Raw genomic sequence first — 22,940 nt, forward strand, 5'->3', positions numbered from 1 at the left:
ATTTAAAATCAAATCAAACAGAAACTTACATTCTGCCCGACAGTTAAAAAAATTGTATTCTTCTTTTTTATGTTCGATAATTTTATGGAAGTTCATTAAGTTCCATAACTCACAATTTTCCTGTCATGGGAAATTATGCCCCTGGAAAATCTGTTATCCTATGCAAAAGATTAGATTCAGCTATAAAAAAAAGAAAAATTTTATGGATGAGTATTAAAGGCTTAGAACATATGCTTAAGAAGATAAAAGGAACCATAGACAGATGGTGGTAGTATTTGCTTCTAGGTAATTGTTTTCTTTTATTGAAAATAGGTTTTTTTTTCATGTAATATATTCTAATTGCAGTTTCCCCTCCCTCTACTCCTCCCAGTTTCTCACTGCTTCTTCTCCCAGGTGGATCCACCCCTTCTTGTCTCATTGGAAAACAGGCAGTGGCTGCTCAAGCCTTTAATCCCAGTACTTGAGAGGCAGAGGCAGGTGGATCTTTGTGAGTTCAAGTGCAGCCTGGTTTTCTGAGCAAGTTCCAGGACAGCCAGGACTGTTACGCAGAGAAATCCTGTCTCGAAAAACAAACAAACAAAAAAAAAACATAACAAAAATAAAAAAAAAAAACCAGGCCTCTAAAGACTAATGATAAAACAAAACATAAGATAAAACTAAAACAAACTGAAATAGAGCAAAACAAACAGAAGGAAAAGAACCCATGAAAAGACACAAGGGACAGACACAGAGACCCCTTGTTTTTCACACTCAGGAATCCCATTAAAAACACAAAATCAGAAGCCATAATATATATGCAAAGGACATGTAGGGTAAATAGAAAAGAGAGAAGATAAAGTTAAAATTAAAAATTTTTAAAAAGTTTAAAATAAAAAGGAAGAAAAACAGCAAAAGCCCTCACATGACCTCATGACACAATGTCCAAAGATTCTGTTGAGTTTCTTTTCTGTGGGCCATCTACTGCTGGCACATTCTTCTTAACAGCAACTCACGACATTATTTAGGACAGATAATACATCAAGTTCAAAAATAATTTTTCAAAACTGTTTGTGTATGAGCATGTGTGTACGTGTGTGTGTGTACGTGTGTGTGTGTACGTGTGTGTGTGCGTGCGTGCGTGTGTGTGTGTGTGTGTGTGTGTGTGTGTGTGTGATACTAGCTGTCTCCCTCCATCCCTCTCTATCACATACGTGATAGAGAAAGAGGATCTCAGTGAATCTGGAGCTTCTTGGTTGGTTTGGTTGCCTGACTAGTTAGACATTGGGATCTCCCTGCCTCTGCTTTCCCTGCACTGGGATTGCAGGTGCATGTTGTTGTGGTGCTGCAGTGGATCCAAACTCAAGTAATTTTGCTTACTTGATGGATACTTTACTGACTGAGCCACATCCCTCGCCTCCCATAATGTTTAAACATAACACCAACAAAGTCACAAATTCTTCAGTCTACATTGGTGATCTGCCTGCGAGGTGCGCTAGTGCAGAAGAGGCACAAAGCTTGTGGGACTAACCAACCAAGCAGAATCTGATTGGATTTAAGCCCCCTCTGTGAAATGGAACCCTTTCTCAACACTGCTTAGGTAGCCACAACCAGAGACTAGATGGGCCCTGGACGTAGGGGGAAACCAAATACTACAGTTCTTGTAGCAACATTCTTCAACACATAGATGAGCGTCTTGCTCAGCCATCATCAGAGAAGCTTCCTCCTACAGTGAATAAGAATAAATACAGAGATCCACAGCAGTACAATTCGGGGTGTGTGTGTGTGTGTGTGTGTGTGTGTGTGTGTGTGTGTGTGTGAGAGAGAGAGAGAGAGAGAGAGAGAGAGAGAGAGAGAGAGAGAGAGAGAGAGATGTTCGAACACTCAGCCCTAAATGGGTTGCCCCTATCAAATCCCTCCCCTCAGGATTCAGGGAATTCTGTGAAAGAAGATGCACAAAGATTCTAAGTGTAAAAGGGAATGGAATTCCCCAAGAAAACAAGGCCTTCTAAGCACATCTGAACCTATGCAAGTATTAACTCACAGAGACTACGACAGCATGCACAGGGCCTGCATGGGTCAGTGCCAGATAAAGTCACAGCCCTGAGACAAATAGACCCAAACCCCATCCCTAAACCAGAAACTATCTCAGGGGTTACAAACCACTCTTGAGGTCAGGCCCCAAGCCCAGCAGTAGAAGGCCAATACAAAACAAACTCAATTGCTTCTTCGGAGGTTCTTTGTCTTATAATATTTTGTCAGAACACTTTGTGTGTATGTTATGGCTTCTGTTTGGGGTTTTATGAGATTCCCATGTGTATGAACAAGTGCAAGTTTCTGTGTCTATATGTGTTTCTTGTGCTTTTTCGTTAGCTTTTATCTTGTTTATTTTATTCTATTTGGTTTGTTTTTGTCTTATCCTTCTAATTTTATTATTATTCTTTATATGCCTGTTTGTTTTCTAAGGAGAGACAGAAAGGGTATGGATTTGGGTGGAAGGGTAGGTGGGGATGATCTCAGAGGAGTTAGGGGAGAAGAAACGGTAATCAGAATATATTGTATGAAAAGGTGTATTTTCAATAAAAGAAAAATCAATAAAAAACAAAAATTATAATGAGAAACTTATAGCTCAACTATAATTGTTGAAAATTTATAATAAAATGAATAAAATCCCCTATGTATATATATATATATATCATCAAGATTTACTCAAGAAATATTTGAAAATATACCAACATGAATAATGAGATTAAAGCAGCTTTTAAACATTCTTTCATCAAAGAAAAGCCCAGAAATGGCAGCCACACTGTTGAATTCTACAAAAAAAATTAAGAATAATTAATACATTTCTTTTTACGCTACGGAAACAAAACAAAACTAAACTAAAGAACATGTAAAGGAAGTGAATCTTTCAAACCCAAAGTAAGACCAGCCAGCAACCCACATACCTAAGTCAGAAAAGCAACAAATAGAAAAGGAAAAGTGCAAATCAGTGTGTGTGTATGTGTGTGTGTGCGCGCTAGCGCATGTGTGTGCGCATGTGTATGTGCAAAACCTTCCATGAAAACACTAGTGTATCATTTCAAGAAAAATATTAAAAGAATCTGCTGACATAATCTAGTAGAATTCATCCTATAGATGTGAGTGCAGTTTAACATACTTAAATCAATAAACAAAATAGGTCAAATTAACAAAAGGAAGGAAAGGGAGTTCTTGATAGAATGGCTTTCAGCAACTCGATATCTCTATGACAAAGACTCAATGAATCAGAAAAAAAATCAACATCATAACGGAAGTGAATTTCATACTAAATGGGGGGAAAGATTTTCATTTAAGATAGGGACAAATCCAGGGCACTTACTTTATCACAACCATTTAACATATAACCAGAATTCTTAGTCAGAATTATGACAAAAGAAATTTAAACTATTTAAATTGGAAAATAAAAAGTCAAATTTGTCACAGTCCAGGTTCATGAAGATTAATGCAATACCTCTTGAAATTCTAATTATTTTTTAGGATAAATAGTATTCTTTTCTGTGTACATATACCATATCATCTCTAGAAATTCATCTGTTGATGAGCAATTTGATTTCATATTTGTATAACTGTGCACAGTGCTGAATAACTGAGAAGTTGCAGATGTTGATCAATATTAACTTAGAAGTAGTCTTACACAGAGAAAATACTAAAAACCACCTAAAAATCTGTAAGAACTTAGGAACATATACTGTGAAGTTGAAAGATACAAAAACCATATATGCAAATAGCTTTCCATGTGTCAATGACAAACTTTGCGAACTAAATCATAAACTCATTTTCACTTACAGTAACTACATAGCCAGTAAGATGCCTTATGTGTTCAGTCCCAGCACTTAAAAGACTGAGGTATGATCAGTTCAAGACCAGACTGAGCTACATAATGAGTTTCAGGCAGCCTAGGCTAAAGAGTGAGACCTTGTCTGGATAAAGGCCACAAAAATGCTTAGAAAAAGCTTTACCAAAGAAATGAAAGATTTCTTTAATGAAAACAATAAAACATTGAGGGGATAAAAATAAAGATGATACAAACAAATAGAAAATATCCCTTGAGCATGGATTGTTAGAGTTAATATCACTAAAATGTCTATACTGCCTGGAAAATATTAAATGAGGGAATACATGCAAATAAAGAAAAATAATATGTTAGAGTTTTAAAAGTTATTCTCATAATATGAAGAATGAAAATACTCTTACCAGTGACTGGTAAGTCAGGAGGTTTCAAAGGACCAGGACAAGGGTGTCAATGTATACAAAGCTTCAGTTAGGTAGACTAAGTCTTGATGCTCTCTATAATGAACCATGACTCCAATTAACAATAATGAACCACACCCAAAATAGATAGGAGAGCATTTCAAATCTTCTTTCTCCCAAAGTATTGGAAAAATATTTAAGGTGATAGATATGGAAATTAACCCGATGTGGTATACAACCATCATAACAGCACAGTGTGTACCTTAAACAAGTCCAGTTACATGCATCAAAAGCAGAACAAAAAAATCAAAAAAGGGAAAAAAACAAAATATACTTTCCAATGAAATAGGAAAATATTAGTAAAAATCATATAAAACCTTTTAGAAAGGCCAGAACTAACCAAATCAGGTAGTTACAGTGAGAGAAGTTTAACAGATTTTGGTATTTACTCCTAGTTTGGGGGACCTTATGTGTGAGAATCATCATTAACATTGTATGACCTCACCTACATAAAACTGTCTAGCGTGTGAAGATGCTCACAGTCTGTAAGTCAAACTACAAACTATTTGTGATTCTTCACCATTTTGTTTTTGCCTTTTCTGGTTTTTCAAGTTTCAGTATATATAATTATGTGTGTGTGTGTAGTTGAAAAAATAAATTCTACTCAAAAACATCCCATTCATCCTTCATTCATGGTTTAGTAGGAAAGGTACGTACAGTAATAAACTGAAGTTTTTTTTTTTTGTGTGTGTGTGTGTGTGTGGTCTCAGGCACTTGTTAGCATAAGTTGGGGTGACTATTCTTACTACCCACTGTAAAACTCAGGGCTCAGGGCAACTGCTTTGCTTCCTCACACCTGTTGAAATTGATTGCAACATTTGTGTGCAAATACCAGATTAATCTCCCTTTTATTCTCATATGTATGGAACTTGGGCCCACGGATCCTCTTCTGATGTGACTGCATCCAGTTTTTCCTCACTAGTTACAGAGAGAGAAACACTGTGACAGGTCACAAAGTGGTGACCATTTGACCAAACAGTTCTCTTTCTGTCTACTATAAGGAATTAAAGACAAGTCAGCCCTGATTTGCAAAATGCAACTCTTAGTCATATGAACATTCTTTGGCCTGTGCATGACTTCCTTTAATTAAATGAAAATACCATTTGTGTGGTTGCAATGCAAAGTTTTTTAATTTCAACATTGATTTTTGTTGCTTTTTTAAAAGCAAGATCTATTGATGTGGGAGTGTCATATATCAATCTGTTGATTTCATTGGTTAAGCAATAAAGAAACTGCCTGGCCCTCATAGGTTAAAACATAGGTGGGAGGAGTAAACAGAACAAAATGCTGGGAGGAAGAGGAAGTAAGCTAAGAAACCATGCAGCTCCTCTGAGAGACGCCATGCTCCCCTCTCCCGGGAGGACGTGAGAGCTCTGCTCTCTGAGGCACATGCGATGAAGCTCTGACCCAGGATGGACATAGGCTAGAATCTTCCCGGTAAGACCGGTGCTTACAGATTATTAGAGATGGGTTGATCGGGATATCAGAATTAGCCAGTAAGGGCTAGAGCTAAAGGGCCAAGCAGTGTTTAAATGAATACAATTTGTGTGTTGTTATTTGGGGCATAAGCTAGCCAGGCAGCCAGGGTGCTGGGGACGCAGCCCCGCCGCTCCAACTACTACAATCTATAAGTAGCATTGTGTGTGTGTTGTTACTATGACAACATTCTCTCCAAAAATTTATAAAATTCAGCAAGAACGAAGACTAGTGAGTTTAATTGGTTAGAAGGTCACAAAATCTTTGTTATAAATGAAATATGAAAATTCCAGGTAAAATGTAAATAAAAGTTAAGTACTAAAGCACTACATTAACAAATGACCATAAGAAGGAAAGACTAAATTATATATCTAATAAAAACATAGACATCAAATTTTATCTAACACAAACTCATAATTTTATTTCTTTTCATATCAGTAAGTTGTTAATTACATATTTTATAACTAAAATATTACATTATATCACCATGTGCATAAGAATGTGATATAAATCAAAGTCAAAATTCTTTTATGTTTAACAATAACAACAAAATAATATTTGACTACAGTGTTTAATGATATACATTGTATTATATTTTCAGAATTTTCTATTATGTTTAACTTTAATGATTGTAGCTCTTTTAAGCAGTTAAAAATTAGTCAATAAACATGTGTTGGCATTTGAACTTAATACAAAGACACTGTAACATTTTTCTATACATCTGCTCACTGTCATGCATGTTTGCATATTAATGTGCAGGACAAATTTGTAAACATGAACATTTGAAACCTTGAGAGGAAATGATACTCGCTTGTTTACTCTCAATATTTTATTGAAAAAACATGTCAACTTTGGCCAGTTCTACATGTGTAAATAGTTTTAATATGGGATCTGTTTCAAATGTTCTGTGTTATCTATTCATTCTGTTTTATGTTGTCATTTAACCCACGTTTATTTATATAAATGTAACACAAAATAACATTTAATTGCAGATCAAATCTAAAGAGATTAAATGTATATCAAGGTAGTTATATCAAAGCAACTGCTACCAGTGCCCAAACTATCTATACAATTGCTTTGTTTTTAACTGTCCCAATAGTCATGTTAAATTCAAATGAAATACACTGGTAAACTGTTGCTGTATACTAGGAGTTATTGATTGTTATTTTGGCTGGTTGAATATTTTTCACCACAAAGTCAACATAACTTTAAATTAAAATAAGAAATTGTACATATGCCCTGTCAATTCAATTATCAAAGTGTAGCATATGCAATTAAACATTTCTAAATATATTTAAATATATCTCCACTTAAGTATACATAATTAATAACATATGTAAGTATCTAATGAGTAGATTTTCTATACAGCATTTCTTTAAGACTGAGAGAAAAACACAGTGTAAATGATTTTAAGGAAAGCTAAATATCTCATTGGAGATTATACACATACACACACATAGGTTAAGTGCATAAATACACATACTAGAGTGACATCTTTAATTTATAAAACCATATACATACAATAAAAACTTGTTAGTGAGATTAAATAAGGAGGCAAAAATGTAAAAAACACTCCTACTTTATACATCTATATATATTTACAGTTCTATTACTTGAAACATACTAAATTAGTTATTAGCATGCATATAAACTTTCGCAAAATAGATTTTAGTATTTAAACAACACATTTATTTCAGCTACATTCTGACTACCTTCTTTGTGTGCCTTCATTTTCCCTAAGGTGCAAGAATAGAAATGGTTAGGAGAACTTAAAGAAAAGCTTCCATAATGTCCGGTGCAGATGCTTGTCTTCATGCATTGTTGGCACCCTTGTCATGCTGTCAGCACATGAGATGCTGATGGGTCAAAGACTGATTCTTCCTTGAGTCATCACTTGCCGAGACTAATAGTTCGTTTCTTTGCCTGCCACAAACATACTTCACCCTCACAGGAGAATGAAATCATGTTCATTCCCAGACCATATGGAGAACTCATGCCTGAAAGCAGTGTGAAACATCTCTTGACACAGCTTGGGAGTTTTGAAGAAGCCTCTTCATTCTCAAAGCACACTAAATAGAAGCAATGACATTAGTTAACTTGAAGATTCTAAAAGAATGTAACTTAAAATGCTATAATGTTAAAGTTATAAAAGTATAATATCCATAGAGTTTAGGCACCCAACAGTGAAAAGAAATAGTCAAGATATTGATGTTATAAATCATGTTACCTAAAGTTTTATATTAATATTTAAAACGTAATAATCAATATAATATAGCAAACTGTCACCAAGAACTTCAACCAAGTTCCACTTTTGTCATTGATTTAAGCTTGACTATTCCACAAAATATTTTCCTGACCAGGGAATGTGACTACAGGTTTCAGCTTGACAGAGGATACAAGGATAAAATAGCATTCCATTATTTCCTGATTCAATGTGCAAATTTTACAAAATTGATGCAAGGATTATTTTCTCTAGATTTAGTTGGGAAATTTACATACCAGATCAAGTTAAAATCAGATATCGAAATATAGTCTGTTGTTTTCTTTTAAAAGAGGAAAGGGGTGCATAATGTGTGTATGTGTATGTATGTATATATGTATGTATGTATGTATGTATGCATGTTCAAACCAGGTGGAGACAGAAGTTTTAATTACTAGAAGTTGGAACTTATGCAGTATCATGTGACCACTTTTATTTGCTAACAGCTTCTCACTTTGTCTATCCAGATGCTTTTGAAAGTTTTTAAAAGCAAGGCAGTTAAATGTGAACAGATAGATTTTTGTTGTTGTTCTGTAAGTATAGTTACAATATATCAACTTTCATAAATTCTGTATCATCCATTTAGGAGCTGACAGCAGGGCATTAAGCATTAAACATTCAGCATTCATATGCAGAAGCTTGGCACGTTAACAGATTTCTGTAGATGAACAGTTTATTTCAAGGGAAAGGGCTACTTGATGGAGGTTTCTAACAAGTCAAATTTTCTATGAAGACTTTCCCTCATTTACTATAAGTAAAAGTGTGAAGGCTCAATTTATGAATTTTTGATGAAATAACATAAGATAAATACCAAACACTAGCATTTAAAATTTTCCCTCTATTAAGTATTGATGGTGTAATTGCATATGCTTATATTTATGACACATAAAAAGTCTGACATTTAAAGCATTCGTATATATACCCTGGAATAGTTATTGAATTATTGTATTCCCTTATATAGTAATTAAAGAACAACTCAGAGATTGTCAGTTAAATAACGTTTTGTTGTCACTTAATGAAGAAACCACATATAAGCTATCAAATAGTATCATTATAATTTGATAAATCAGTTACATTGAATCCATAATTTACTAAAGTTTGCCTATAGCATTCCTATTGTAGATTAAGCATAAAGGTGTACTTGTTTCTTTAATCCCTTCCTTAATAAACTTGTATAGGACATGTTTCATGCCTCAGAGACTTTTACAATAGATACCCCATTACTGTAAACTGCAAATAATATGTTCTCTTCATTAGACTTTGCAACCATATACTGTTCTATCTACATTTCTGGAAGCCAGGGGCAAATACTATATAGGAAGGTATATTTATAAGGAATATTTAGGATGGAATAAAATTTTGGTCAATATGATAATAAGTATATCATACTTCTGCTGTGTTTTAGAAAAACAAGGAAAGGTGTTGGCAGGTTGGTTAGTTATAGGAAAAGTCAAGTCATATTGCTGTAATTAAAGGACCTTGGCTTAATAAAATGACTGCAACTATTGCTGTAAATGCTAACATCTCATTGATTTTCAAAAGCTAAAATGAAGTTTTCTTTTTACTTTTATCCATCTCATTTACCATGGCTAGCACACAAGATGTGAAAATGAGAAATAATTCTACCAATGTAATGCTACTTTCATATCTATGGACAAATCTGTTCCCTCCCTTTTTTGAGCACAAAAATTATATGTTTTAATATGTAGAATAAATAGACTTTTTAGAGGAATAAATTAGCATACTTCATATGTAAAACATCCAAAAATAAAAGAAAACAAGGATTGAAGTTATTTGGAATGCTTTACGTATCATTTGATCTTTGCATCCCCTTCAGCATTAAATATTATTCAGGCTACACAGATTAGTTTAAAACAATACTTGGAAACTTGTGTCCCTGTCTACACCTTAAGACTGCAATTATGATTTCTTTCATCAACAAAATAAAAATCAAACAAATGATTCAGTTGTTTACCACAATATCTTGCTATATATTTATAGTGTAGCCAACCTTCATAGATAGGACGGAAATACTTTTATTGTTTTTACACAAATTATATACATCTTGATTTTGTTTTCGTTAATAGGTAAAGCACAGATGAATGGAGTGTTGACAATGTTGTGACTGGAGATAATCTCCGGTCACTAATTATCACTGATGGCTTATCTCATCAAATAATATTTATTAAGTAACTTACTTGAGAACCAAGGCTATTATAATGTCATATTCTTACAGGTCATAGATGGCATTATAGAGAGATTCTTGTAAACATTTGTTAAGTTACTTCAAATGCAAAACAAACAAGGCTGTTCATTTAGGAAGTTTTAAGAGACATTGCCCTTTCTTTTATTAAAAATAAAGAAAATAGGTGCTTACATGTGAATGTCTTAAAATGAGATCGTTGTCCCATTAAAGGCATTGGTTGACTGCTGGATACCAATATGAATGTTCACATCTGCCTTCTGCAAAAGAAATCTGGCTGTTGTCATTTTCACTGAGATGTTTGGTAGCATTTTCGAGTCTAGATGTCATGGATAAGTTGTACCTATAACAACCATGGGAAGGATGAAAAGGGCAACTAAGTGTTTCTTGGGCAATGAGGTTTGGTTGGAAAATGTTTCCAGGATTCTGTAATCCATATAACATTTGATTGGCAGAATGAGATGCTTGTAGACATTGCCCATTGCAGTCTTCATGTAAGCCATTGTTTGAATTGATGATGCCCCTGGAGGATACCATGGGCACTTCCATCATGAATCGGGGTAAAGACTGAGAACTGTTGAAGCTTGGTAGCCTTTCAGGAGTAGGTAAGGCAAAAGGTTGTGGTCGCCAAAAATTAGTTGAACAAATCTTGCAGCAGAAGGGGAGGTTTATATTTTGCAGGTATGTGTCTGTATAGGTCATTCCAAAGGAGCTGGGGGGTATGTGAAATGAAGGTGTAGGTGGAGAACAAGAAGGAGAAAGTAAGGTGTTCAAAGGAGAGGGAGCTCCTCCACTAGAGGTCACTGGAGATGAGCCACTGCTTCCACCTGTGAAAGACAAGTCAGTCAGTGAATAATGAACCTGATTTTCCCGGTGAGCCAGTAATCATATCTATTTAGTGCCCTCTCTGCCCCATTCTTGGAGTGGTTTTCTTTGCATGTTCATGGTTCTTTCAGCTTGGGAAAAATATTTTTGTTCCTTCGACTGACTCTGAATACAGTTGCTCCATTGCTGGCAGTCCTGCTACTGCGACATACTACAATGCATCACACACTGAGCATTGGCTCTGCTCCAGGCCTTGCCATTTTACCCAACAGTTAAAGAAGCCCCATATGTAACTCAACCAATAACATACTATGAACAAAAATTATCCTTTTGTTTTTTTAAACTGCAAATTAAACAAAATAATTTGTTGTTTGGGATTTTGCAGATCTTTTCAGTGTAAAAATCAAGTAAATATGAAAATAATTTTATTGATAAAAAATTAATGATCATTAACATTTGTCTTATGTGAAAATCATAGATTTTGAGATTTCCATGTTTATTTTCTATCAAGAATTGAAGGCAGTGTTTCAAATTTAGAAACATCAAGGTGAGAAGGAAAGTGTTTACTCTATGACATCCAAAGTCTTTTATTGTTTAACACCGTGGTTCTCAAGCTGTGAGTAGTGCCCATTTGGTAGAAACTTATCAGATATTTACATTATGATTCACAGCAGTCACAGAGTTACAGTTATGAAGTGGCAATGAAATAATTTTATGGTTGGGGGGTCACCACAGCACGAGGAACTGTATTAAAGGATTGAACATTAGGAAGTTAAGAACCACTGGTTTAACAGATAATAAAATTAGGAGTACAAGACAACCTAGCCTTTGAACTTTATTTTTATAAATGTTTTAATTCAATCAATTATGTTTGACCATACTTGATGAATTTGGGAGATTTTATTGATAATTTTGTTATTTTTCTTGGGTGTATGTAAAGATAAATACACACTAATATTTTATCAGCAGAATGACAAATATCTGTAATAAAACAATCAGAAGTTATTTTTTAAATGATTGTTCCTCTCCCATATGAATGCACTCTTCACACTGTAAATTATGAAATTATCTATTTTAAGTGATCAATGAATGGTCACTTTTGTCCTTTTTCAAATTAGGTTATTTGGATATTTTAAATGCATGTCGCCTATTGTTGTCAGTTGAATTATTCTAGTAAAACAACTGTTGATAATCTTCTATAATGCCTTAAAGCACATCATTTCAACAAATGATTATACTTCATTTCTTCACATTGCAATTACTTGTTATGGCACCATGTAAAACTTAAGTATAATGTTCATGTCTTGCTCCATAAAAGTAATGATAAGGAAGTGTCCAAAGACAAGCACCTTCAAAGGGGGAAAGAAGAATGGAAAAGTTTTATGTTGTTTATAAATAAAATATTCTATTTACAGATTGATATTTCAGAAATAAAGCTATGGATTATTTCACTGAAACACATGCATAATGCAACTATGATGATGATGATGCATTCATCAGGCAATGTACTACCTGAGAAGAAACACATTACAAATATTTTTAATGACTTATGGCAATTAAATTGGTTGTGATGCACAAGGGCAAGAGCTGTATGGTTTCACTCATATGTGAACTATAAAAGGTGGCCTTAGGACAACTGAGAACATAATAATGGCTAGCAGATACTGAAAAAAATGGGGGTTAACTAGGGTTGGAGAAATGCCAAATCAGTGGCTTCCAAGTTATAGTGAGACACAAGCAAGAAGTTCATCTGTATTACTGTAGAGAGACTATAGTTACCAATAATATGTTATACTTTTGAAAACACTACAGTAGACTTTGAAAGTTTTCATATATAAAGGTAACAAATGCTTGAGGAGATAAATGTAGGTGAGTGAGTGTAAACTTTTTTAATGCATACACGAATAAAAACATCACATGGTACATGATGGATACACTCAATTTTATGTGTAAGTAAAAGAGTATTTAAAAATATTTGTAAAAGTAGACAAATTGCACCACATCCATATAAATATAAAATGCTATATTTAGTTCATTTTGTGGTTTTGCATGCTAACAGTTCCTTACTTGGTTTATTAATCATAATTTCTTAATTACTACTTTCTGTTTGTAGTATTCATCTTTTAATTTCTGTTTCCTTTCAAGTAGTAATGTACCACACCCTGTATAAGAATTTGTAATCTTATACTTGTATTTATTTCTTCCCAGCTCCTCTACCATGCTCATTATCACTTTACATTACATTCTATAATTCTACAATATGATGTTACCTTGTATTGTATGTTCAGTGACTTTTTAAATAATGTGAAAATAAGAGGAATGCATACATGACAATAAAATAGATGTGATAATTTAGGGTTCTCTTTCATACTTTTTTATATTTACTTCTCATGCAATAAGAAGGTAAAGTAGAACTAAAAAAAGGTTAAAAAATGAAATCATTCAGTATATGATAAAGATAAACAAAAAATAACCTATACAGCTAATATATTTTTAAATTAGGCCACAAATGGGCCAGAGGCACAATAGATTCTTAATATAAAAGAATGAGATACTGTGAAATCCATGCATGACATCATGATAAGAGAGTAAGATAATTCAATAAGCTAGATAAGCAATATATCCAAGAGCAACATAACTTTATTATCTCCCGTAGGTGTCAGTTTTCCTCTGTTTTCCCTTCTTACTTCTCCACAGAGTAAATACATATTGGTTGTGAACACATATTTTTTTAGCATACACATATCTCTTTGTGTAGTATTCGGTACAAGAATATGACTGCTATTCCAGGACAGGAACCAAAAAAGCAATGGAGAAACCCTGTCTCGAAAAATCAAAAAAAAAAAAAAGAATATGACTGCTATTACTGCATTAATATGTAAAAATAAAGCCAAAAGTTAACGGTTTCCTTACTTTGTGTGTCTGCAACAAAGGATTTAAAATCCATAGTGAAAGAAGGCCTCCATGGGTAAGTCTCTAAAAACCCATCCAGTACACCCCTAAAAAAAGATAGTTATTTTCAGCAACTCCAGAAAACACTTAGTGAATATAATGATTCATATAAACCTGTCCTATTTTATGAGCAATCATCTGAACTATTATTTTCACTCGTAGCTAGGATCTGAGTACATTTCTGTAAATTCCACAATTCTATATTACACAATATCTTAACCCTGGCCAGGAGGTACAGTAGAAAAAGTCATGGCTTGGGATCTACACACACAGTTTCTTTTCCTGCCACCTACTATCCATAAAAGTGGAAGCTTCTGAGTGTCTCCTCCACGGTTATCTTATCTATAATACTCAACACTCATCCACAGTTAAATTATCTATAATACTCATTAAAGAGCTACTCTGTATGATTGCAATTCTACTTACCTATGATTTCTAGTAGTTATTTAAGAGGCTACACAATTATTAAATTAGTATGCTGTTTTACATACCTGTTTCTCCCAGGATCTCTAAATCCTTTGGCAAAAGGATTCCTGTCTATTTTCAGTTTGGTAATCTATGAATTCAAAAGAAAGACATAGAGAAAAGTCCAGTCTATGTTCGCAACAACAATGCTGCCATTATAATGTGGAAATAAATGCGAGCAGACAGCTAAGTCAAATTTAAGATGATTGTCTCCTTTGCCTACTGGTTCCTTCTGCTATGATCTCCTCTTTAACAAAAGAACCATACAACTTTCTATCAAATGTCACTTGATAATGAAGTAAAATCACGACTTTTTCCCCCTCCACTGTTTAAAACATAAGCCATATGATGCTGTCCCATATTCTATCCCAATACACCACTGGGGCCACTTCTACTTCTCAGATTCTCGACTCCTTTACCTGCTGGTTTTGGTAAGCTGTCACAGTAGTGAATTCAGTTTCTCTAAAGGAGAATGTTTTGACTCTTTCAGTAGGAAGTGACTGAATCAAGGACAGGTCAATCCCGCTGTCCTGCTCCATCACATGCACACGGGGTTTGTACTTATGCATAGACTGCAAAATGATCTAAGAAAGAAATGGTTAGGTGCCATCTGAAACACCCACTTCTCCCCAACATCACCCCCTGTTTATGATAACCCCCAAGGAAGACATGCCAGCCAAAAAACCTAGATGACAGTATTCAGGAAGGCTCAGATAACCACAAATCAGGACTTTGTTGAGAGTTTTGATCCCCTCCTGGCTGAAGGCTTTCCGGAGGAAGGCACCACAGCAATACTGACACCATGTAGCCAATTTCTTAGCCAGATTGGGGCTTTTCCTGCTTCCAAATGCGGATGACCATGTGATTTGGACATGTCATGAGTACCTGATCATCTGATATAAATTCTCTGAGCAGTAATTGATGGTCCCAAATGTGCCCAGAAACCTGTTATTTTCCACCTCCTAATCCTGGTAGTTTCCTTCTCTCCTTTTGTGACTGGCACAAGACTAGGTTGGCAGGGCCCAGGCAGAAGTGTACCTAGCGAGAAGCCTCAAGATCCAGGAAACCGGAAAATAAGCAGGAACTGACTCCCATGGCAGCAACATGTGGACATTTACAGTCTGGATTCTCATTTGCTGCCTTGCATCCTCCCACCAAACCATATCAAAGATACCCCTGAAACCAATGTGTGAACTCCAGGAAAGGAGAAAGACCTCAGTGTTGCTGGGGAAGGGATGCCTGACAGTCCTATGAAGTGTTCCCTCCCACTCTCAACTATAGGGCACTCTCTGTAGCTTAAACTGGTCTCTTCTTTGGGGTTTTTGGGCCCTGGAGCTCCCTGCAGTCATTTCCAGTGTCCAGCACTCTTTGGTGGCAGAGCTTCATGAGCCCTTTGTGATCTCTGACATTTAAATCCAGGAGCTTGGTTCCCAAAGCATTCAACACTTACAAAGAAGAATGACCTCTCAGAGTACTACCTCTGGCCAGAGGCTTGGCACCTACCTCCTCCAGGAGAAAGATTGTGCTCACTTACATGGCCCTTGTCATCCGACTCATTGTTGGTAAGTTTCACTCGATCAAAGGAGATGATTTGCCGCATCCAGGTTTCGCCGGAGCAAGGGGAGTCCGGGTGGATGTAGAATCTGGGCGTGATGCCCGAATGGTCTGTATTCCCAGCTACCATCCACTGTGAGCTGTGATACACATACCTGAGGGAATAAAAAAACAGCAGGGTGTGGCTTTAGGCTCAGCCAGCACAAAGTCAAGGGATTAGAGGCTTCACCAAAGATTAAAACGTTTATTCCAAAGACTAGCAATTAAACAGAAGATCCAACTTCATCTTCAAAGGCAACAAACAAACAAACAAACAGTAGACAAGCATTTGCCACCAAATGCAATGAAGTGTCCGGGTGAGTAAAAACAGCGTGGGATATTTGAGTCTGCTATTTCCTCACAGAAAGTGGAACAGAAATCAGTTTGATTCATTTTCCTCACTGCAGCGATGCCTAAAAAAAATCCACAAATGACAAACAAGCAAGAACCACGGTGAACTAAACAGAGCTTAATAGTTTCAGGGAAAGCCCTTTCTTGCTAGGAACGACTGCACACCAGAAAACTCCAAGGGAACTCCTCCCCGCGCTGCCTCCCGGCTGGCTGGTTTTCCAAACTGTTTCCGATTTCAAACCGACATTTTACTCAGCATCCCCCCCCCCCCCCCCAAACAGCCTCAGTGCAACGAAAAAAGCAAGCAGCTGCTTCTCTGTCTAGCCCGGTTGAAGAGGTTCAAACCACTAGTAAGCGGTACTTTCTTGCCTTGGGAAGCAGCTACATAGTACTTGATCTGTTCTTTCCTAGCAGACACCCCTGGGTTGCCTGCACTCGCTGGCTTAGGACTGCTTTCTCAGCACCCTCCCCTTAACTTCCAGAGCTCCCAGTAAAAGCATCAGCAGGGCAGTGCTTCTGGGCTTCTAGCTCAAAAGGTTCTTATTTTAAGAATAATTTGTGTGCCTTTAGCACAGCCTTCTCCAGGTCTTTTAAGAAAAAAAAAAGAAGAAAAGAATCCTGACACTGTCTGAATCTGGCTATTCCTTCAGGCATACATCTTAAAAAGGGACACCATATGGGCAAAACAACAGCCCTGACCCTAAGACCCTGCCACTAGATTTGGGCAAATCATGACATCATTTGTGAACCTGCCCAGATTACAGCCTATTCCCAGAAGCCACCTGAAGCCTAAGGCATGTCTCTCTAATTTTTTTCAAACTTCTTGCCTGAGGATGCCAAGCACCACACTTTAGTCATCTAAGGTACAAACAGTGGATAGGCTTAGGGTGCAATAAGGAGTCCTTTGACACCAACCTCCATGAAGAGGGAGTAGGAAAGACCTACACTTCCTTCACCTGAACTCAGATTCAAATGAGAAAATTCAGCTCTCTGAGTCCAAGGATGAGCAATCCTGTCTCCTCACCAGGCATACTTTTGTTCAATTCCTGCTCTCAGGTGTCAGGCTGAAGCACTGATGCTTTGAATCTGTGTCTTCATCCTGTTTGGACCATATCTACCAAGTTACCTATATCGTTTGGAATCCACTGGTACCACATCCAAAATCACATAGTATTGCTTTGCTGGATCCATCCCTTTCACCTTGATCCGAACAGAAGGAAACATACGCCTGTGGGGGAAAAATATAGGGGTTTGAATGGGAAATAGAACCTGACGTAGGAGATATTAGAGATACTTTGAAGGAAGATGCTGTTCCCTTTCCATGACATGTTCAGAAAGTAGCATTTGTTACATAAGAGAAAGATGGTTGATTTAAAAGTCCAAGATTTCCCAGTGATGCAGACTGTCTTAATGAAAAGACCTCATCCATGACCTCCCACATGACATTTAAAATCATAAGAGAGCAAGTAGGACAGGGAAAGCTTCACTCCTTTCATGTACTTTTAGTAGAAGAAGGATATGTGAGGTAGATTTGCAAGTGTTGAAATTGGGAAGACTAGTTAGGAGACTGTCCCACACCAGATGGAAAGGGCACTTTCCAGTGATCTGAGCCAGGGATGGTGTGCTGGAGGACAGTGGATGGGGAACTGTCTGCTGCTATTTGCTCGGCTTGAACTGAGCGGCTCTGAGTGGCTGGCTACAGCGGTAAGAAGTTGGAGACATATCTGACCCTTGCCTGTCTGTGCAAGTCTAGATTTTTGCATACAGTGCAAAGGCAGGAGTTGAAAGAGTGAGTCCTTGGAGTAAGGATGTATCAGAAAATATTAATAGAGGATTTAATGCAACTAGGTACTTCCCAGAGCAACAGACTGAGTAGTCTGTGGCTTTCTAAAGGCTGCCAAAGAGTGGGGAGAGGGAGGAGTTTCACGTTAGGAAACTGGATTCTCCTCCTTAAGTGCCTACTGTGTGTGATTCGGCAAAATCATTGCCCCAGGCGAACCTGCCGGCCTTGGTAATGATCATCTCAGTCCCGATGTCGTGGAATCTTTTCCATAGATCAGATCCCTGAAGCTCCACTTGGATAATATTTTTTTCTTGCACACTTTCCTGGCCGTTGCCCTTGCCACCAGAGCAGTCGGATAAAGCAGATTTTGAAGATTCCTCCTTTCGTCGCTTTTCTGCCAGACATGGAGTTTGAGAGTTTGGCAGGCTGCACACATCCTTTTGTTAGGAGACTATCTTTGAACTGGTAGACCTTGTCCTTCCCCCCAGAAACTCTAGAGTCTGATGCATAAGTTTCCCCCTCAAAGCCCTTTGTAGTTTCTGAATACAGAGGGGGCCCAATTTCCATCCCACGAAAAGTGGGACCCTTAAAATTCTCTCACCCCTAACCTTCCATGAGCTGAATCCGAAGCTAGATATTCTTGGGAATTTGGAAAACACCCTGCTTCCTACTGAGAGGAACAGCCAGGTCTGGCTCTTAGGATGTTATAAGGGTGTGTGACTCATTCCTCTAAAAGTAAGCGGGGACCCTCCTTTTCATCGCAAACAAACCAGGGCATTTCCAGTGCGATTCAGACGTTTTAAAATTTGTACTCAAGTCAGGTGGCTAACGGTGTTCCTCAATCCACAACCTGACCTGCAGGGCTGACCCACGACATCGACATCCTTGCCACAGCGCAGTGAACCAGGCGAAGAAGATCCAATCCAGCCAGGCGGCTGAAGCGCACGGGGTGACCGGGCTGCTTCAGTGTACTCACCCGGCTGCTCACAGTCCCCAGAAGCGGTGCTGGGTACCTCCTCCTCTTTCTGTACGCACTGTTCGTTCCGCAGCTCAGGCTGCATCTCCTCTCTTGAGTCTTGAGATTTTCTTTTGCTGGGTCTCCCCATCAAGGCCTCCACCGAGAAGGCGTGCGCTCGAGAGCTCAGAGCCATCCCTGGAGGGGAAGAAGTGATTGTGCGCTGCAAAGTTTCAACCTGAGCTGGGGAAGGAGGGAGGGGGGAGAGGGAGGGCGCAAAAGAGAGGCAAGGGAGGAAAAGCTCACAGAAAAGAAGTCTTAAATCTGAAAACCAATTTTTGGATTCGCACTATAACAGAAAAAAAATCCCCCTCTGTTATGAATATATTTTTATTTAATTAGACAAAATAAAAGAGAAGGAAGATGAAACGAGTCAAAATCCTACGAGGTGTCGTCTTTCTTCCTTTTTAGGTTTCCTCCCTCTCAGTGGACGTGTGTGTACCATCAGTCCTCAAATCCTTGATTTTGGGACCTGCCAGATCTCAGAATTTGGCAAATGTTGACCCATTAGGGAACAGACCTGCCACCAATGGCGGCTCAAGCGATTGAGAGATACTGTTGCATCCAACTGAGTGAATACCCAGCCGGTCACAACCTCCACTGTTTGTTTTGGAAGCTGTTGAAACGTTAAAAAAAAAAAAAGCGCTGTGAGTGACACTTTAGAGTCTGGTAGGGAGGAGAGACTGGGGGTTGGTCAGAATGGGGCTCCATATAGGCGGGAGGGAAGAAGAAAAGGAGACACAAGGTTACTGTTTTACATTAAATTGTAAAACGCTAAGACATGTGAAATAATTGCCCACGAGGGGCCACTTTTCCAAGAAAGAGCAAATATTACTTAACCAGACTCAGATAAATAGATCTAGGATTTTTTTTTTTTTTGCTCTCCTGTGACAGCACTGGAAACACAGAAGAGAGTGCAAGCTTTCTTAGCTGTGTAGTTAGAGCCTTCAACTGGCAGTGTAGCTAGATGTGCCCACAGAACCTCTTTTCATTAGTGTGGGGGGAAGGGCTCAAGAATATCCCAAACATCACAATCAAAGATTAGAGCCAATCTGTGTCTTCCAGTCCTGCCTCTGTAGGACCTACACACCCTCCCCCCACACTCTCTTCAAATTCTCACAATCTGGAAACAGTGTAAGGACTAGAGAGTTACCATCAGCACAGGGAGTCTTTGCTCCCAACAATGTGGTGAAAAAATAAAGTGCTGAACTATTAAGTAATTGGTTTTAGTGCCTTCTGAAATATCTTCCTGAGTTGGGTTTTGTTTTTCCTTAAAGTGAATAACAACACGGTTTGTGTCCAGAAGAGACTATCAGTATCATTTCCAAGGAATACTTTTGCCTACAAATGTGACATGTTTGCTTTTGTGGCTGTCACTTGGTCACACACTCACTTTTCAACAAAAGTAGGAAATCAGGCACTTTTGGACACTTGCAAACCAAATTTAAGCTGGTGACATTTGTACATTTTAGGAAATTTTCTTCTGTTCTCCTTTGATATGCTTAGTCGAAAGTCTTTCAAAGTCAATTTAAATCCAGTAACAATAGGATGGAATTAGAATTAACTTATAATATCCCAATAATCAGTTTAAGAATGAAAGACCTTCACAGAATTTCAATTTCTTTTTTAAAAAAAATATTTATTTTTATTTATTTTATTATTATTATTATTAATTATTTATTAAAGATTTCTGCCTCCTCCCCGCCACCGCCTCCCCCCCCCCCCCGGTCAAGTCCCCCTCCCTTGTCAGCCCAAAGAGCAATCAGGATTTCAATTTCAACTGTTGAACTGCAAGCGTAGATTTTTCCATGAAATAATTGTTAAAGTATTGGTGGGTTATTCAGTCACGGGGAGGACAGCTTTAGGTTAAAGTATTTTTAGTAATGTTGGATGTCATGGCAAAGACTTCCTTGTAGTTTGAATGCTGCTGAACTGTGTGATCCATTACAGAGCTTGGAAGATGTTACCTTTATCCTAAGGATGCAGAGTAAAGTTGATAAGGCAAGGAGAATTTCAGTGTACAAAGCACTTAGATTGAAAACATACAGGGTTGAATATAATCTTTGCTACAACTCATGGATATTTCTTTCATCTATCAAAATTCAGAAGTAGACTATTTGTTATTCATTCTTCCTCATATGTACCATTATATGTTCTTATCTAAAAGGCACAGTTCAGAAACAGAAAAGTTAAGAGTTTATTGATTTATTGGTTAATATAAGTCTGCTAACAACCACATAGCATTTGTATTATAGTCTCCCCTTCTGAGAATTTTCCTGCTTTGGAACCTGACTCATTTTATTCACATTGCCTTGTATAGCAAGGGGAAACTTTGCTTAGCAGAGGTTTTGAAGAGATCTCTATAAAAGTTAGGTAAAGGATGTTTGTTACAATGTCACCTCTAGTATTTCACACTGTCTACCATGATATGATTTTCTTTAACCAAGGAAATAGCATATCTTGGCATATAAATTCCTATATTACAAGAAATGTCTTCCTTAATATTTATTATACGCATACAATTTAGTCATCCAGAACTTTCTTATTCATGTAACCTATACCCTTTCTATTCCCATTTTAGTAATTATCTGATGATATTACACTGAGGGAAAAAATGTAGCTCTTTTCTTGCTCAAGTTTGCTGGGCTAAAGTGCAAGTAATTCTTGTTACCTTGTATTTACAGGGATCATGCATGTCAGGACCAGCTTTGCAATCTGCTCAGTTGTTCACGATCAGAGCTGCTGGGTACTGGAGGACATGAGGGACAATTCACTATGTATGCCCTATCTACATCCAGAAGTCTCCTTTCTGTAGACTCGAGTTTTAATTCGGAAACACATAAGGGTTCTGCAGTACTTACTAAAACTTTGATAGCAAGCTTACATATGGAGATATTTTAACTTCCACTCTCCACTTGGAGATAATTATTTCAAATATATGTGCAATATATATGTCTGTCTGTGTATTTTCATACAAATACTATATAATAAAATTAGAACTTGGAGCCTGACTGGACACCCAATGCTACTCATTAGGAGGAGCACAAGCAACTTCATGATGGAGGTTGTTTCCTTCAATTCTTTCTCTCCCTTGATTTCCACTCCACAAGATTATGATGTTTTTATTAAAGCATTGCAGAATAAGAATCAGAAACAAGTTCTTCATGATTTTTTTTAGATCTAGAATAATCTAATGAAAGAACAGCTAAGAATTGTCAGATATGGGCTGCATCCTCAGATCATTTGAGTACCCAAATTTAACATTTCTTGAACTTGCTCAGGTACATGAAACAGGAAATGATCCCTGTTTGCTTAAGTGAGTTTCGGAATGAACTTTCATTACTTATAGACAGAAGAAATCCTGAAGAAAATACATTCACGTTGACAAGGTTTTTGGAAGACCACCTTGCTACCTTCCTTTTTCTTCTTTTACAAAAAACTGTTTTATGGATAAGGAAATCATGAGCTATTGACTCTCTGGTGCAGTAGGAAGTCTTACAGCCAATGATTACCCGCCCACTGGGGCGTGGCCCCTTAAACTATATAAACTGTTGTAAAGCATGCATCCGCTCTCTTTCCACTTGCTGGATTCGGTTTCTGTTCTCCCTTCAAGCAGAGGATTCTGATTTGTGAGTTTACCCCTATAAATAACCATCTATTTCTCAATTCTGAGATAGTGTGGGATTTCTTTTAAGCGTCCATCCACATTCTGAGGAGTGCAAACCTCCAGTACAAACTAGAATAGTAG

The 22,940-nt window shown here is 37.2% G+C and overlaps 1 protein-coding gene across 1 annotated transcript; it reads right to left on the reverse strand.

Moving 5' to 3' along the window:
- Positions 1–10,415: 10,415 nt before the first annotated feature.
- On the reverse strand, positions 10,416–19,337 carry Tbx22 (T-box transcription factor 22). Its single transcript, XM_075957789.1, has 8 exons — positions 19,154–19,337; positions 18,394–18,571; positions 17,521–17,622; positions 15,985–16,159; positions 14,870–15,034; positions 14,477–14,541; positions 13,947–14,032; positions 10,416–11,035 (listed from the first exon to the last, which is right to left on the reverse strand). Exons 1-8 carry the CDS (start codon positions 19,326–19,328, stop codon positions 10,416–10,418), a joined length of 1,566 nt encoding a protein of 521 aa, XP_075813904.1. The 5' UTR covers positions 19,329–19,337.
- Positions 19,338–22,940: the final 3,603 nt, after the last annotated feature.

The sequence above is a fragment of the Microtus pennsylvanicus genome, chromosome X, assembly GCF_037038515.1.
Source record: "Microtus pennsylvanicus isolate mMicPen1 chromosome X, mMicPen1.hap1, whole genome shotgun sequence".
Classification (NCBI taxonomy): domain Eukaryota; kingdom Metazoa; phylum Chordata; class Mammalia; order Rodentia; family Cricetidae; genus Microtus; species Microtus pennsylvanicus.

Excerpts from the sequence above, each read along its gene's own strand:
- Tbx22 (XM_075957789.1), bottom strand. The coding sequence starts at position 19,328 with ATGGCTCTGAGCTCTCGAGCGCACGCCTTCTCGGTGGAGGCCTTGATG. Across the intron at positions 15,035-15,984 it reads AGTCGGATGACAAGGGCCAT|ATCATTTTGCAGTCTATGCA; the intron begins GTAAGTGAGCAC and ends TTTCTTTCTTAG. Across the intron at positions 14,542-14,869 it reads CAGCTTACCAAAACCAGCAG|ATTACCAAACTGAAAATAGA; the intron begins GTAAAGGAGTCG and ends TTGAATTCATAG.